The sequence below is a fragment of the Octodon degus genome, unplaced genomic scaffold (assembly GCF_000260255.1).
Source record: "Octodon degus isolate 3935 unplaced genomic scaffold, OctDeg1.0 scaffold00072, whole genome shotgun sequence".
Lineage (NCBI taxonomy): Eukaryota > Metazoa > Chordata > Mammalia > Rodentia > Octodontidae > Octodon > Octodon degus.
Window position 1 is genome coordinate 2,547,795 of NW_004524648.1, and position 15,854 is coordinate 2,563,648.

Sequence of the window (15,854 nt, forward strand, 5' to 3'; positions counted from 1 at the left end):
AATAAATAAATAAATAAATAAATAAATAAATAAATAAATAAATAAACAAATGGCTTGTTCTGTGGCAGTACAACTTAGCCCAACAGAAACAGGAAAACTTGCCAAGCACAACAGAGGCAGAAAAACTAGCAGAGGCGCTACAGAGTAACCCTGGGCCTGACTCACGTTGCCTGCCTTAATGGTAGGTCTACTGTCCATAAATGATCCAAATTCTTGGGCCAGCCAGATAGCTCAGTAGATTAAAGTGCCTGCTTAGGCAGACGTTGGGACAGGAGTTTGATCCCCCGGGCATGCTGAGAAGAAGACTGAGACTGGGAGTGGTGGCTAGTACCATTTGGGAGGCTGAAAACAGGAAAATCACTACTGAGTCTCATCTGCAGTGAGACCTGGAGACCCTGTACTAAATATATTAAAAGAAAAAAAAAAAGAAAAAAGAAAGAAAGAAAAGAAAAGAAAAACAAATTCTTGGAATCATTGTCAAGTGCTCTGTAGGTCCTCCTTGGATTACCTGTACCTCAAGTTTTCAAATTCTGAACACCAAGGCCAGGGAAATGGCTCAGTGGAATAAGCGCTTCCCTGGCAAGCACAAGGGCCTGAGTTCAATCTCCAGTTCCACAAAAAAATAAAATAAAATAAAATAAATCTGAAATCCAGAGGATATACGCAGAAATAGTGACGGCATAGTTGGAGCCAATCTACTGAAAGTGGAGCAGGATGGTAAAGCTGGCTGGTAAGAGATCTAAGAAGCTGTTTTCTTCATGTAATAGATTTCCTTACTATGAGCCCCAAACCCAAAGTTTATGCTGCTTACTCAAGAGAATCAACGCCACCAGCCAGCATGTGCAGGTGGTTCAGTGTTGTGATGGAGGTAGTCAAGTGGCGTTTGGCATGATCGAGCTGCTTAATGTCACGGGTGATTTCCTTAACCTAAATATTAAAAACAACAGGAGAAAAAAGGGGAAGGATAAGAATGATACAGATCTTTCTGCAAGTAGTTCCACATGAAAATAATTACATGAAGCAAGAAGAAAGCCTCAGTTTAACCCTTGGAAAAAACACAAACATTCTCACAATGCAAAATCAAGATAATTCCCATCAACCCCTTTATGTTTCATTTCACCATTTCTTCAGACTTTATCTAAGGTTATAAAATTCTCAAGTGTGAGAAACAAATTATTATTTTTCACTCTCTATGGAATGATCCAAATAGCAACACAGTAGTGAATTAGGCCCTCTTGAATAAGGTCCAAAAAAGTGTACCCTTTCTACAGGATTCAGCACAAAATGGATATTAGTCAGCTAATTGTATTGAGATGGGTCTTTGGGGTTTATGGCCCATCTACCAGCCAACAAAAATCTTACCTCAAATCTCAAGAAGGGCCACCCAGATAGCTCAGTGGGCTAAAGCCCCTGCTTGGGCAGAGTGCAGCAGCCAGGGTTCAATCCCTGACAAGCACCCACGGGGTATGCTGAGATGCTGATCGAGACTGGGTGTGGTAATGCGCACCTGTAATCCCAGCACTTGGGAGACTGAAAACAGGAGAATCATTATGAATCTGATCTCTGTAGTGAAACCCTGTAGACCCTATATTAAATACACTTAAAAAAAAAACCTCTCAAGAAAACCAAAATGTAAGCCCTATAACATAAACTTAGCATACAACATCGTAAGAGGAAAGGTGCAACTTTCTTGGAGTGAGAAGGTAAGGTGGGGAGTAAAAGTCTGACAGTCTTGCTCCAAGAGGCCCAAGAAAACAAAAGTCCATCTGGAAACTTTTGATATTTCAATCACTGGAAAAGCAGATTCAGTAGAAAAGATGGAAAAGCCCTGAACTTTACTGATACTCTTTAGGTGAACTCTCCTACTATCCTGAGTCTATGAGGATCATGGAACTCTAATAGAAGTTTGGTTTCCCATGCTCTATGACAACTTGAAGAAAGGGCCCTGACACTAGGCCTAAATATTCCAGTCACTATCCATGCAGTTACCCTTAAACTGCAAAATCTAATAAGGAGTTAGTCAATGTGACCTGATTTTTCAGAGTTTGATAAACATTTCCTGATAAAATAAGGACTACGACTAGCACAACTCCATTCTATGCCCACAAATCAGTAAGCTTGTCCTGGATTTCTGCAGTAAAAATTTTCTTTCTCAGGGAATGCACCATCAAGTCTACCTCACTTGTAACCCTCAGGCTATCTAACTACTTTTATTTTCATTACAAAAAGCAAAAGGTTAAGAATCTACTACTACTTTACTAAATAATTGAGCCTGGAGTTTAAAAAAAAAAAAAAGATCAGGAGTAGCATAAAAGACTAGAAATAGAAATTTGGTTCCATAATCTGACCACCCACTCTAACAATTATATCCTCATCCTATTTCCTAATAGGAAAAATCCCACTGCCTCCTGGTTCAACAGCTTCAGTTCTAACATTATAGCATTTGCCATGGGGTTTAAAGTCACAGTCATCTACACTTCTTCTCGTTCATCAGCCACATTTTTTTTTTTTTTTTAATGTGTTTGGTTGTTACAGGGTTTCACCACACAGCTTGGACTCATGGCAATCCTCCTGCTTTCAGCTTTCCCAGCGCTAGGATTACAGACATGTGCTACCATGCCCAGACTGGCCAACTCAGCCCAACCTGGGGGCGGGGCTGGCGTGGCATGTGGTGCCAGGGATCAAACCCAGGTCTCCATGCTTTGGCTAAGCTTGCCTAAGCAGGTGCTTTAGTCCACTGAGCTATCTTGCCAGCCCCATCAGCCAAATCTTGAATACTCCTCTGCTTGATCTCAAGATCTTGTCCCTCCACTCTATCGCTCCAAATACCCTCACTACTCTGCACTGGATCACTGGCCTTTTCATTCCCAGATCTCCCATTATTTTCACCACATATCCTATGCTACTCTAGACAAATCAAACTACTTGCTATGCCTCCAAAAAACTTTTAATGACAGAGCATATAAGAGGTGCTATATTCTCCAAGAGCAGATTATTTTATACAACAGATTACTCATAATTAATTTGCTTTATTATACTTGGACATAAAAAAAAAAAAGAAAAAAATGACAAATGACAGAAGGTGATATGGTGGGTTTGGTTGGAGCCAGCCAGATCTCAGGCTGAATTCCAATTCTACCAATTACCAACTCTGTGTCATAGGCTAAGTTTCTTGGCCTTACCAACTTTCAGTTTCCTCATCTATAAAATAGATAATCAGGTTGGGGAGGTAGCTCAGTGTTCTAAGCATCTGCCTGGCAAGCACAAGGACCCATGTTCAATCCCCAGTACCACATGCTGTGCCAGCCCCAAAACCCAGGGTGCATAGAACCAGCCCAAAACCAGGCGTGTTGGTGCACGCCTGTAATCCCAGTGTGAAGGAGGTGAGACAGGAGGATCACTGAGAGTCTGAACTGCATAGTGAGACCCTGTATCCAATAAATAAATAAGAAAAAAAACAATTTTTTAAATAAAATAGATAATCATAAAAATAATGATACTAAAACTTAGTCCACAGAGTCATCAGGAGGAGGAAAGATTTAGCACCATGATTGGCCCACTAAAAAAGCTTAATGAACACCAGATCTCACTTCACTGCTTCCTCTCTCCTCTAACATAACACTGTCTAAAAGAAAATTTTTTTTAAATAGGTTAACTAATAACTCTAGAAGCAGCTTCTTAGAACTGTCATTGCATTCCCCATACCCAGCATGGAGAGGGAACACAGTCCAGAGCAGCAGTTTAAAATTGTAAAGTTAATGATGAATAAAAAACCTGAATACAATAAACTCCAGCAAAAGTTACATTGGATAGAATCACTTGATAATCACTCACCATCTGTTCCTGGCTGGTGCTGAATGCAGGGCATCCTTGGGGAATAACTATAAATCTAAATCCCTAGTACCCTGCTCATTACTCCTTATACATTTAATTCTCACAACAACCCTGTGAGGTAGATACTAACATTCTTATTTTATAGTTGATGAAACTGGAAGCATTACATTACCCAGAATTCCAGCTTAGGAGTTTGCACATCCCAGAGCCTCCCATGAAGTAGGAGTAGTGAATACTGGATTCCTGGTCAGCAGGGTGGCCTACTGAGAACATCCCCAGGGGCCACAAATTTGTACAGTGAAAACTTAATCAAAACCATATGCATGTATTGTAGTCAGGGTAGATCCTACGATCCAGACCCAAGGCCTATTTCAGTGTACTACCAAATTACATGTCTAGTATCTTAATTAAGAAATACGTGATATAAACAAATGCTAAAGGCAGGCATCCAAAATGACTAGGAAAGTATTTTGGGGGGAAAAAGAAAAAGAAAACTTTTCCTATTTAAAAACAGGGCTGCAAATATAGGACAGTAGGGATGGTGAGTCACCCTTGTCTAGCAGCTTCCCATGAATCAATCTGGAAAACACTTGCAGAGGCTTGCCTGAGAGATACGGATGGCTGTGGTTGGCAGGAAGTGGGAGGAAAAAGTCCATTAATTACAATGACTGGAGGAGAGGCTGACTTCCTTTTTTGGTACAAAAAAATGAGAAAGAAACCTAAGCTCACCATTTGCTCTGATTTTTCTGCTTTGTCTTTGATATCTTTGATTTTGCCAAAGAGTTGCTGGATAGCTTTCTGGGCCTCTTCAAGCGCCTAGAGTTAGAGAAATACATGAAAAACAAGAAGTCATGCAAGACAGCACCAATCACTACATTATAATAAATTTCAGCTTCATAAGATAATCATCATGAAACTTTGATTCATTACACTTAAACTGACAATTTTATTTACCAAACTGGTAGAGAAATAGAACCCACCATTCAGATACAGGGAAATAGTATGCTTGCCAATCTATACCATAAAGTTAACTGAAAAACTAAACTATTTCCTTCTGTCTTGATGATCACCGTAAGTATTATTGTTGACAATAAACAGAACACGCACACCTGGGTGTATGGGTGCATGCACATGTACATGTGTACATACACAATAACCTTCCAAATCTGTAAAGAGACAGAGGTATTCTAAGTTAGTTGTAGTTTGGGAAGCTCTGGATTTAGAATTTCCAAAAGACTGTCAAAAAACAACCCTCTCCCCCCAAAAAAGCAAGACTGTGTTTAAAGACTCCAAAATTGTGGCAATTCTTAATGATATTAATAGTGTCCTACTTGAAAACCAATGAAATTAAATCACAAAGTTATACTTGAAGCTACCTGTGAGCCAAATGTTTCTATGGAAATAAAAACCTACTAAGATGGATAGCTTGCATTAAAAGTAGTAGTTGTTGTTGCTTAATGTATTTGGTATAGGGTCTCACTCTGCAGCTCTGACTCATAGTAATCCTACTGTTTTCAGCCTCCCCAGTGCTGATATTAGAGGTGTGTGTCACCACACCTGGACTTGGTGGCAGGCTCAGCACACCCGGGGGTGGGGCCAGTTTGGCAAGTGGTGCCGGGTATTGAACCACAGTCCCTGCACTTACCTAAGGAGGTGCTTAGTCTGCTGAGCTATCTCACTGGCCCTAGCATTAAAAGTATTACAACCTACAGTATCTTCTGTGAGGAGACACAGTAATAGGAGGGGAATTTGAAGGATACTAAAGCTACACATGTGCAAAACACATGTACTTTATGGTCCTGTGACAAAAAATGACCTACAGCTGAACCAGTGCTCTTGATTCCTGGGCAGTTAGAGTGCCAGTTACACTAGTCAACATTTCATTTACTCCACCCATTCACTCATCCAACAAGCACATACTAAATACATCCAATACACTAAGGGGAGAAGAGGGTCAGGGATGAGCTTTTGGGTGTTCAGCATTCAGAAATCTAAAAAGGAGAAAGCAAAAACGCAAGAGAAAAACCACTGGCCACATGAGAGAAAACCAAAGATTCCACAGACTATGATGTTACCGAAGACAAACAAAGTGTTTAAATGAGGATAAGAATGATCATGTTTCACACTGAATGGTTCATAGAAGTCAGAGAATTGCCAGTGATTACAGGGAAGTTGTTCATGATCTTGACAAGAGCAGTTTCAGTGGTGTTGGAGGAATGAAAGTAGACAGCAATGACAGGATGAAGTGAATAGAAAGAAGGGGAAAGCAAATGGCATCCAGTGGGCGAATTCCAACCTGCTACCTGTTTGTATAAATTAATTGAGTTTTGTTTTTTTGAAGGATATCATAGCCTAACTCATTTATTAAGGTATATCTATGGCTACTTTCCCATAAAATGACAGTGAGGCCTGTTTGCAATTCATACTATTAGGCCCATTAAGATTAAAATATTTTGGGCTGGGGAGATAGCTTGGTGGTCTAAGCACCTGCCTGGCAAGTGCAAGGTTTGATCCCCAGTACCACATGCCATGCCAGCACCAGAACCAGGGCATGTTGAGCCAGCCACGGAAACCAGGCGTGATGGTACACACCTGTAATCTCAGTGCTGGAAAGGCTGAGACAGGAGGATCAGACTACTAGTCTGAGCTGCACAGCGAGACCTTGTACCAAAATAAATAAATAAATAAATAAATAAATTTTATTTTATTTTTTTAGGGGTCTATAGGATGTTCAGGTTCTCACTACTAGATTGGACTCATAGTGATCCTCCTGTTTACGGCCTCCCAAGTGCTGGGATTACAGTCTCAATTGCGTCTCAGCATACCCCAGGGGTGGGGCCGGCATAGCAGGCCCAGGGATTGGAACCCCGGCCCCTGTACCTGCTTGCAGGCACTTTAACCACTAAGCTATTTGGCCAGCCCTAATAAATAAAATTTAAAAGACTAAAATATTTACTATAGGACTTCCATATTGAATATTTTTTCAGTAAGTTTTTGCTTTGAGAAGACAAGAAAATTGGGCAAAAGATGAAGTAAAGAGAAGACTTTTCAAAGACAAGAGATGTTGAGTCGGGGAGATAGCTCAGCAGATTAAATGCCTACTTAGGCCAAGTGCAGGGACTGGGGTTCGATTCCCAGCACCACATGCTGTGCCAGTCCCAGCCCCCGGCACAGCACTGGGGAGGCTTAAAACAGGAGGATCACTATGAGTCTGAGTTGCATAGTGAGACCCTGTACCAAATGCATAAAACAAAAAAGATGAGAGATGCTTGCTTATGTCTTTTATTCACCAGTAGAGGAGGAAAAACTGTAGGGAGAGGATATAATGGAATACTTAGACAAAAGAACTTCTGAAAATAAGGTTTTTTGCATTGCTAATATGTAAGTATTTGCTGTAGAGCAAGGACGCAAATGGCTTTCTCACATGCATCACAGTGAAGGCACCATTCACTCTGGTATAGCCTGGACAGTCCTAGTGTCTGCTGTCTCAGTATAATTATTAATAGCTCTCTCTTGTGAAATTACTCTGGTCGTAAATTATATGGTCACCTTACTTACAGCATATACACGAAGCCAGATCACACTAGAATATAATTCTTTGTTGACTGTTTAAAAATATCTCAGGGCACATAAGTGAAGTGCTGAAACTACTGCTGTAATTGAGGTATGCTGACCCCACTGACCCCATCACGCCCCAGCCCCCAATTCTCAATCCTTCTTCTTCAGCCTGCCTAATGCTGCGATTCCAGTCATGTATCACCCACCCAGCCTACCTACTTGGCTAGTATGGAGTCTAATGACCAAGACGCTGCAATTTGAAACTAATCTGAGGATTCTGAAAGCTGGTGGGTCATAGTATGAAAAAGTACCACAGAAGTCTTGTAAGCAACTGACCTCTAGAAAGTACCAACCTTCTTAAGCATGACTTTCACAGCATGGGATTCTGTGATGGTGCAGGTCATGCTGTGTTATATAATACTGGGATTATAACCAACACCCTAAATATACCACACTCAGAGAGGAAAGCAGAAAGGACCAAGTTCTATGCTTAGATCTAAGTGTGAAGAAGTGTGTGTAATTCTTTCTTAGAGAAAAGATTCCTACCCCTAGTCCTCTCTTATTCTCAGTCTGGCCTCCCACCTGAACTGTTTAAGACTCACCCAATCTTGCATTTCATAGATTTTAAGAAAGATAAATGGTCTGCCACACTTTTTTTCAGACTGGAATACTTTTGCTTGTTATAACAGTGTACTATGTTGGCGAAATTTAATATAATTCATTTTCCAAAGTCAAGAGATTCCTGTGAAATATCCACTCTATCAAAAAGTTTATTCTTAAAACATACTCTAATATTTGATATCTAACCTATAATAATCAATAACACAGACAGAAGAGCATTTTGTAATTGGAAGAACCATAAGACATATAAAAGAATAAGAATTTTTTTAAAAGATACTACAATACTACTCGATTAACCAGAAAATGTAAGGGAAGATTATTCTGACACAGTCCTTAGACACTCCCCAAAAAATGTGGCTACTTTTCTATTCCAAGTTGGATATGGATTAAAAACAGAACTAATCGCCCCAAAATGTCTGCAATCAATCTGCCCCGTTTTCCCTCTTCCTGGAGCACTGGCCAAAGCCTGCCTTTGAGGATGTTACTAGGGTAGCAGTTAGCTGTAGTACTCTTCAGTAATTCCAGTCTGTAATCAGGAAATGCAAAGCATTTCCACTAACTTAACCCCCAAGATTAAGCAAAATCAATCACAACATCCACATATTTCTGTGCATAATTAAATATAACTGTGATTCTTAATTTCCCTTGCTGCCTGAAGAAGATTCTGAACAAGCTCTCTGAGTCACACTAGGTCATGTTCATAGATGATAAGCAGTACTGGATCTGGCACAGACTGCATTGCTTTCTTCTTTCCCTTGATTCCCTGCCCTGCCCCCCACCAGATCTGTTGTCTGCCACCGGTGTAGACAGAGGGCCTGTGATCCAATGAAAATGCTTCAAGAAATAAAAATCCCCCTTGGCCCTAAAGAAGCATCTATTTTGTACTTCAGTCTGTCAGAGAATTATACTGCCTTTATTCTGTACACCCACAATCTTTCAGAGATTTAAACAGAGATCTAATTAGCTGTGGCTACAGGAAGGAGGAAAGATTGTTCATTTTCAGAACTAGTATGACTTTTAAATTGTTCTTTGAAAAAACAATGTGGTAGGACTCAAAGTTACTAGGAAAAATTAGATTCTTTCCACCACTCTGCTGTAATTTCTATTTTCCACTTCTGCATCTATTTGCTGATTTCCCTAACATTACACTGGTTAAAAGCAAGAGTTTTTGAGCCAGCAGACCAGGATGGCTGGTTCTGCCATTTAACTCTGATCTCTATAAGTCACTTCACCTTTAGGAGGGTAGTTTCATAATTCCTGAAATAACATCATCGCAAAAAGCCTTTCTGTTAGAAAGGATCACAGAGTTAGGTATTGATGATCTTTAGAATTACTGACCTAGTATTCTTTTCCTTCAAATTTTATCACATTCTTATAAAGTCTATTAGCCAAGGGGCACACCAGACCAAAGTTAGGCCAATGAAAGTTTTCCTGTTTGTTTGTTTTTCCAGAACTAAAATTGGGAAAGAGAGTTAAACCTTTTGGTGCTGGGAACCCTAACATACAAGACTGAGTTAAAGAGCAACAAATATCCCCCAAAAGGGAAAGATGTTAATCGGCTTAGAGAGATGAGGCCAACATGAAGAGAGACACAGAACCACACAAAGTACTATTCCAGTCCTGAGCTTCAGCTGTCTGACAAATCTGGATGAGATACCACTCTTCCCACCATCAGGCTGTCCAGTTTCCTTCAGAACAAGACACAACAGGATTCTTCTAAATAATTAGTTTTGCTTAGGGCAGTTTAAATTGGGATTTTTGGGGCTGGTGAGATGGCTCAGTGGTCTAAAGCATCTACTTGGAACAAGCTAAGCTAAGCAAAGTACAGGGACCACGGTTCAATCCCCAGCACCACATGCCAGCCAGCCCCGCCCCCTGGTGGGCTGAGCTGGCCACACACACACACACACACACACACACAAAATAAATAAATAAATGTTAAAAAAAAATAAATTGGGATTTTTGACTTAATAAACACGAGAGTTCTAAGTATACAAAAGCACCATGTTGAAGCAAAAGGTTTGCTAAATGGCAACTATTAATACTATTCTCAGAAGGAATGTAATATTTCACATGGGACTATCTTTCTAAGGGTCAAAGGTTGTGACCCTTTTTTTTTTTTTTTTTGGCACAACCGGGGATTGAACTCAGGCCCTTGCACTTGCCAGGGAAGTGCTTATTCCACTGAGCCATCTCCCCGGCCCCATGACCCATTTTTTTGAGAGAACCCTGTCAACAAACTTGTTAAAGCCAGGAATGTTGGTGTATACCTATAATCCCAGCTACTCAGGAGGTAAAGGCAGGAGGATTATAAATTTGAGACTAGCCTGGGCAACTCAGCAAGACCTTATCTCAAAATAAAAGAGAGGTCAAGATAACCTCAGTACAAGGCCCTGGGTTTAATTCTCAAAACCACAAAAAGAAAAATACAAACAAAACCAAACAACCCAGTGACACTCAGTAGCTGCAAGTACATTTAGAAGAGTGGCTCATAAGTGGGGTAAAGGAAGGATGGCATTTTTAAACCATGTTAAAATCAAACATGCTCCAGAAAAAATTTAAATCTTTCTGTTCATTCCTTCAATAAAGAGTATCCCCTATATGTACTGTGCTATCCATTGAGGAAAAGAGCACAAATAAAGGATATATCTGTAAAGAGGTTGAAAAAAATATGTGTAAAAAACACAAGTAACTATGAGAATGACACAGAGAGGTATGAATAAAGAATCATTCAGCACCATTTGATAAGCCAGAGAATTCCCAAGAAAGCAGAAATGTTGATGATGGCTCCCCTTTCTTCTGTACCCTAAGCAGGGGCCCAGGTGACAATCCACTGAAGGTAGACACCTAGGGTTAAGTGGTCTCTATTTATGCAAAGTCTCTTCTAACACTACAGGACATCTAGTACTACAGGGAACTGTTGCTATGGAAGCAGCATCCCCTGCTGGAGCAGTGGTACTTTAACAAGCCTCCCCAATAGTATCAATGCAGGCTATTGTCCACAATGATGCCACATAGTTGTACAAGCTACAGGGCTCTCATAGCCACAGATACCTGCATATGGATAACACTGTGTTTTCCTGAGTTGTAGGACACATACTAGATATCCTGTGTCTGATAGCCTTGATCAGATGCCAGATGGGCTCCCATCAGTTAAAAATCATTAGTGTTAACATTAATGTCCCCCATAGTCCATTCAGAAACTTCAAGTACAAAGGGGCTTTATTTGAAGTACAGAATTCTTTCCAAATTTATGAACCAAAAGAAAGGAAAAAGCAAAGGGAGTAATTCTCACCTTATTTGTTAAAATGCTCTGTTTCACATAAATTACTTTTATTTATGATTTCTGCAAACCACATCCACTGAAAATGTGAACCAAAGAGCTCATTTTTATTCTTTTTAGGAGACGAGCCAGAAGTTAAAAATCACAAGACAAATTTGGGCACATGCAGCAGTGCCCAAACAAGACTAAACATTTATATCTTAAAGTTCTGCTTATATCTGTTATCACTCACAGCTTAAAACACGTTAGTCCTAAAATAGCTGGGAATGGCGAATGTATTCACGCACAGCTTCCCTCGATGAAACAGAACCCTGTTCTGTTTAAGGGGGAGTGCACTTAAAGCAGCAACTCCTAATGGCAAAAGGAAATATTTAAGTAAAGGTTTCAGCTGCTTTTGCTGCATAAAAGGTAAAGAAATTCAATACTTTAGGAAACCGGGCACATTTAAAGTAACAACTTGTCCAAGTTTAATAAAGGACTACTTCCCACAAATAGCTGAGACTTCCCGCTGCCAACTTAGAGGCTGCTTACCTCATCTAATTCCCCAAATCTTACTATTACTTCTAATTTTAGTCACTTGTAGCTTTCATTTATATTAAGGGTCTTCATTCAGAAGAAAACAGCCTTTTGTGGTGACACGTAGATGTTCCTTCCACTGATTTTTAGACACTGTCTGCACCAAATGTTCTTTTGGCTATGGATGATGACCTTGGGGCTTCTGATGAATGGTGTACTTTCTTCCTATTTCACTTATTCTCTTCAGGACCTCAACAGCTCCTGTATTTCCAATATGCACGTGTACAGTGGGCATGCAGTTCTTTTTTGGTCCTTAGGTTCTTCTTTAACTTCAGTTTCTTTATTATGCTGAGAGAAACCCAGCTGGTGAATTAGGTCATGGTCACAGCCACTGTTCAGATTCCCTTGTGAGCCAGTTAGCTTTTCAGGATCTACAGTGAGAAAAAAGTGGCTCTGAAATCTGTTGCTAAGTGTGTGTTGTGTGTCACTGTTTAAAATGAAAATTTGGTATGGACAAGTATGTATCATACTGGCAACCAGAAAACCTGGGTCCCTGATTGACCATTAGTATGTGTAGAAAGTAGACTGTCTGGGCCTGTTTTTCATATACAACAGAGATGAAACAATATCTGCATGGTCTAATTTACCTGAGAACCATAGGCAACAATATTTGGGAGAGTAAAAAATAAGCAAGCATATCTCAGGGCTGGCCAGATAGCTCAGTGGAGCAAAATGCCTGCTTAGGCAGAGCGCAGTGGCCAGGGCTCAATCCCCAGCATGCTGTGCCAGCCCCACTCCCAGGGTGTGTTGAGTGGGCAGTTGAGACTGGGCGTGGTGGTGTACCTGTGTAATCCCAGTGCTTGGGAGGCTGAAAACAGGAGAATAACTATGAGTCTGAGCTATGTAGTGAGACCATGTACACCCTGTCCTAAATTCATAAAAACAGCATATCTATTACAAAAAACATTAATGTTACAGGTACAGATAAATGTCTCGAAATGTATATTCTGCAAGTGCAACTCAAAATATATCTTTGCTTATAGTGACTCAATTACAAAAGACATAATAATCCCAGGAGGGGACATTCTTAATTCTAGTTAGGGCTAAAAGTGGTACTAGAGTAATCCCAGCTCTTGGGAGGCTGTAAATAGGCGGATCACTACGAGTCCAATCTAGTAGTGAGACCCTGAACACCCTGTAGACCCTTCGCTAAAATACAAAAAATAAATAAATAAATAAAAGTGGTACTAGAACATGCCTATAAGACACTGATTTAGTCACCAGAACTCTATTAAAATCAGAATTTCCAAATATACAATTTTTAAAAGTACAGATTTCTGAGTTAACAGAAGCAATACTTAGCCTAGGTTATGATAATGGTGTTATCATAGGGAATAACAGTGAGCTGTCCTCTCCTACTACTGGAACAAAAACAATTGAAGTCCGACACCAAGACAAGGTCAGTATGAATTGGAGTACAGGCACCTCAATTCGCCTCTTCTGCTCTATAAAAATATTATATCTGAAAATTTATTTGTCATAAGGCACATCTGCAGAAGAAATGCTTTCTTTCTAGTTGTAATTGATTGTGGTGAGATTGGCACTAATATACTTTATCTAACATCCATATTCTAGGCATCACAACAATACCTAGAGGTGAATCCAGCAACTGCTCAGATTCCATAATACAGTGCTGCCTTAGTTCATGAATTTAATTTGTTCTACAGTTTTGGAAAAGATGGCCATGTTTGTGTTTGTGTGGGAAAGATACTTGGAGTCATGTTTGTTACCTGATGCACAGTTTGCAAACAAAAACAACGTTTTGCCAAACATGCCTGTTTCAAACAAAAGCATTTGATAACTGAGGTACCACTGTACAAAAGGAGAACAAATCAGAATCCTGGCATGTGACCCAACACTATACAGAGGATGAGAAGTTGTTTGTGTACTTTAAAAAGTTAATCTAGATGAGTACAGAACACCAAACCTCCAACAGATTGAAAAAAAATTATCTCTTATTTTGTAAAATTGATCTTTCATAAGAAACCTGAAAGTCTAAATTATAGCAAAGAAAATTATATAACTCTATTACAGCCTTCTGAAAACAGGGAATTATTAATGGAAATGCAAATAGAAAAACTATAGCAGTAAATTCATGATGTTCTAAATACTATATTTCCACAGGCAGAAGAGGAAAAAGAAAAATGGAAACCATGTTTTTTTTTTTTTTTTTTTGCTAAAGCGGTAAACAATTTATTTAACTGAAATGGACTTAAGTTTGTTTCTGAAGTGACTTCCATTTTTTTTTTTTTTTGGGCGAAACTGGGGATTGAACTCAGGCCCTTGTACTTGCCAGGGAAGTGCTAATTCTACTGAGCCATCTCCCCGGCCCTGGAAACCAAGTTCTTACATGAAGACAGAGCTTCAAATTCCCAGCCGCTACCACATTTAAATTTTAAATAGCTTTTCATATCAAGGACTTGAAACCTGGAAAGCTCTGCCCTGTCAGCAAAAACATTACAATTTTTCTAATGTACAGCTTCAAACTGAGGATAGAATTCTTCTTATAAGATCTTTAACTACTAGCGATCAAAAGCAAGAGTGGGCACCAAGCCAGCAGCTACAGTAACCGCAGTTTCAACTTTAACTCCATGATGTTTCCCTTGGTCAAAAATCCATTAGGTGGTTTTCCAGTTTGAAGCATTCAACAAATGGCAGCAAGGCAGGGCCACCAGAAACATACACCTGATTTCCATGACTAATATGGTAATGCTATATTAGTTGGTGGAGCCACAGTCTGTACTGCTGCACGGACCTATCCAGCAACACAAAGTGGGATAGAATGGAACCTTTCCCTTGTTTGCAGAGTCACCCCCAAGGAATGGAGAGATCAGTAATCATGTCAGCTGATGTGATACAGCTAAATTATTTCTAAATGAAATCATAATTGATGCCAAGTAAAAGTGCTATGTATCCACTAAAATATGGCCTACTGAAAAAATAAAGTACAACTGAAACCTCAAAAAAAAAAATAAAAAAAAAAAAGCAAGACTGACCTGGGCAATAGCCAGAACAGTTACAATAGTGATGAATGGCATTTTCCTTTCTAAATAGACACCAGTTTAAACTTGTGATTGCCTTTAACATGAAAACAAAGAGATGGCAAAAACTGTTTGACTTGTCCTTCCTGCCTCCTAAAGAGTGTCAATTTACATGGCTCAGAAAAATAATGGACTTCAGTATTCTGCTTGGCATACTATTTTCCTAAAATTATTTTCAATAATAATAGCCACAAGATGGAAACAACTGAGCTATCCATGAACAGATGAATGAAAAACAACACAATAAGTCCATAAGCAGTATTGTTTAGCTACGAAAAGGAGCAAAAAGCCAGATACGGTGTTGTACGCCTATAATTCTAACTACTCAGGAGGCTGAAACAGGAGGAACAAAAGTTTGAGGCCAGCCTGAAAAATTCAGCAAGACTATCTCAAAATAAAATAAAATAAAGACATCAGGGATGTAGAGAGTACAATCCCCAGTAATGGGACAGTTGAGGAGGAGGAGATAAAGTTCTGCTACAGGCTACAACACAGATAAACATTAATGACAGAATAAAAGTGAAACAAAAGTTCAAATACTACTTGATTCCATTTATATGAAGAATTTGCCTATAATAGGTAGGTTCACAGGACAGAAAATAAATTAGAGCTCATAGGAGGCTGGGGCACTGTTTCTTAGGCAAGTGCTCTACCACTGAACTATATCACCAATCCACGTATTTTTTAATGGTTTCAGACTTTTGGTTTGAGGTAATGATTAAATTTCAGAAATAAAAATAGTAAGGGTTGCCAGACATGGTGGCACACGCCTGTAATCCCAACACTTGGGAGGCTGAGATAGGAGGATCGTCATGAGTTCAAGGCCAGACTAAGCTACATAGTGAGATCGTGGCTAAAAAAAAGTAAAAAAAAAACAAAAAAAAAACAAAAAATAGTGAGGGTTGCAAAATACTGTGAATATAATTAGTTCCAGTGTACAT

The 15,854-nt window shown here is 39.5% G+C and overlaps 1 protein-coding gene across 1 annotated transcript in view; it reads right to left on the minus strand.

Moving 5' to 3' along the window:
• Positions 1–15,854, minus strand: part of Vps53 (VPS53, GARP complex subunit) — a 182,166-nt gene that overhangs the window by 134,286 nt on the left and 32,026 nt on the right. The window contains exons 5-6 of the mRNA XM_004635357.3: positions 4,564–4,650; positions 812–927 (exon numbers count right to left, since the gene is read on the minus strand). Coding sequence (XP_004635414.1) covers positions 812–927; positions 4,564–4,650 — 203 coding nt within the window. The remainder of the gene's footprint in view (positions 1–811; positions 928–4,563; positions 4,651–15,854) is intronic.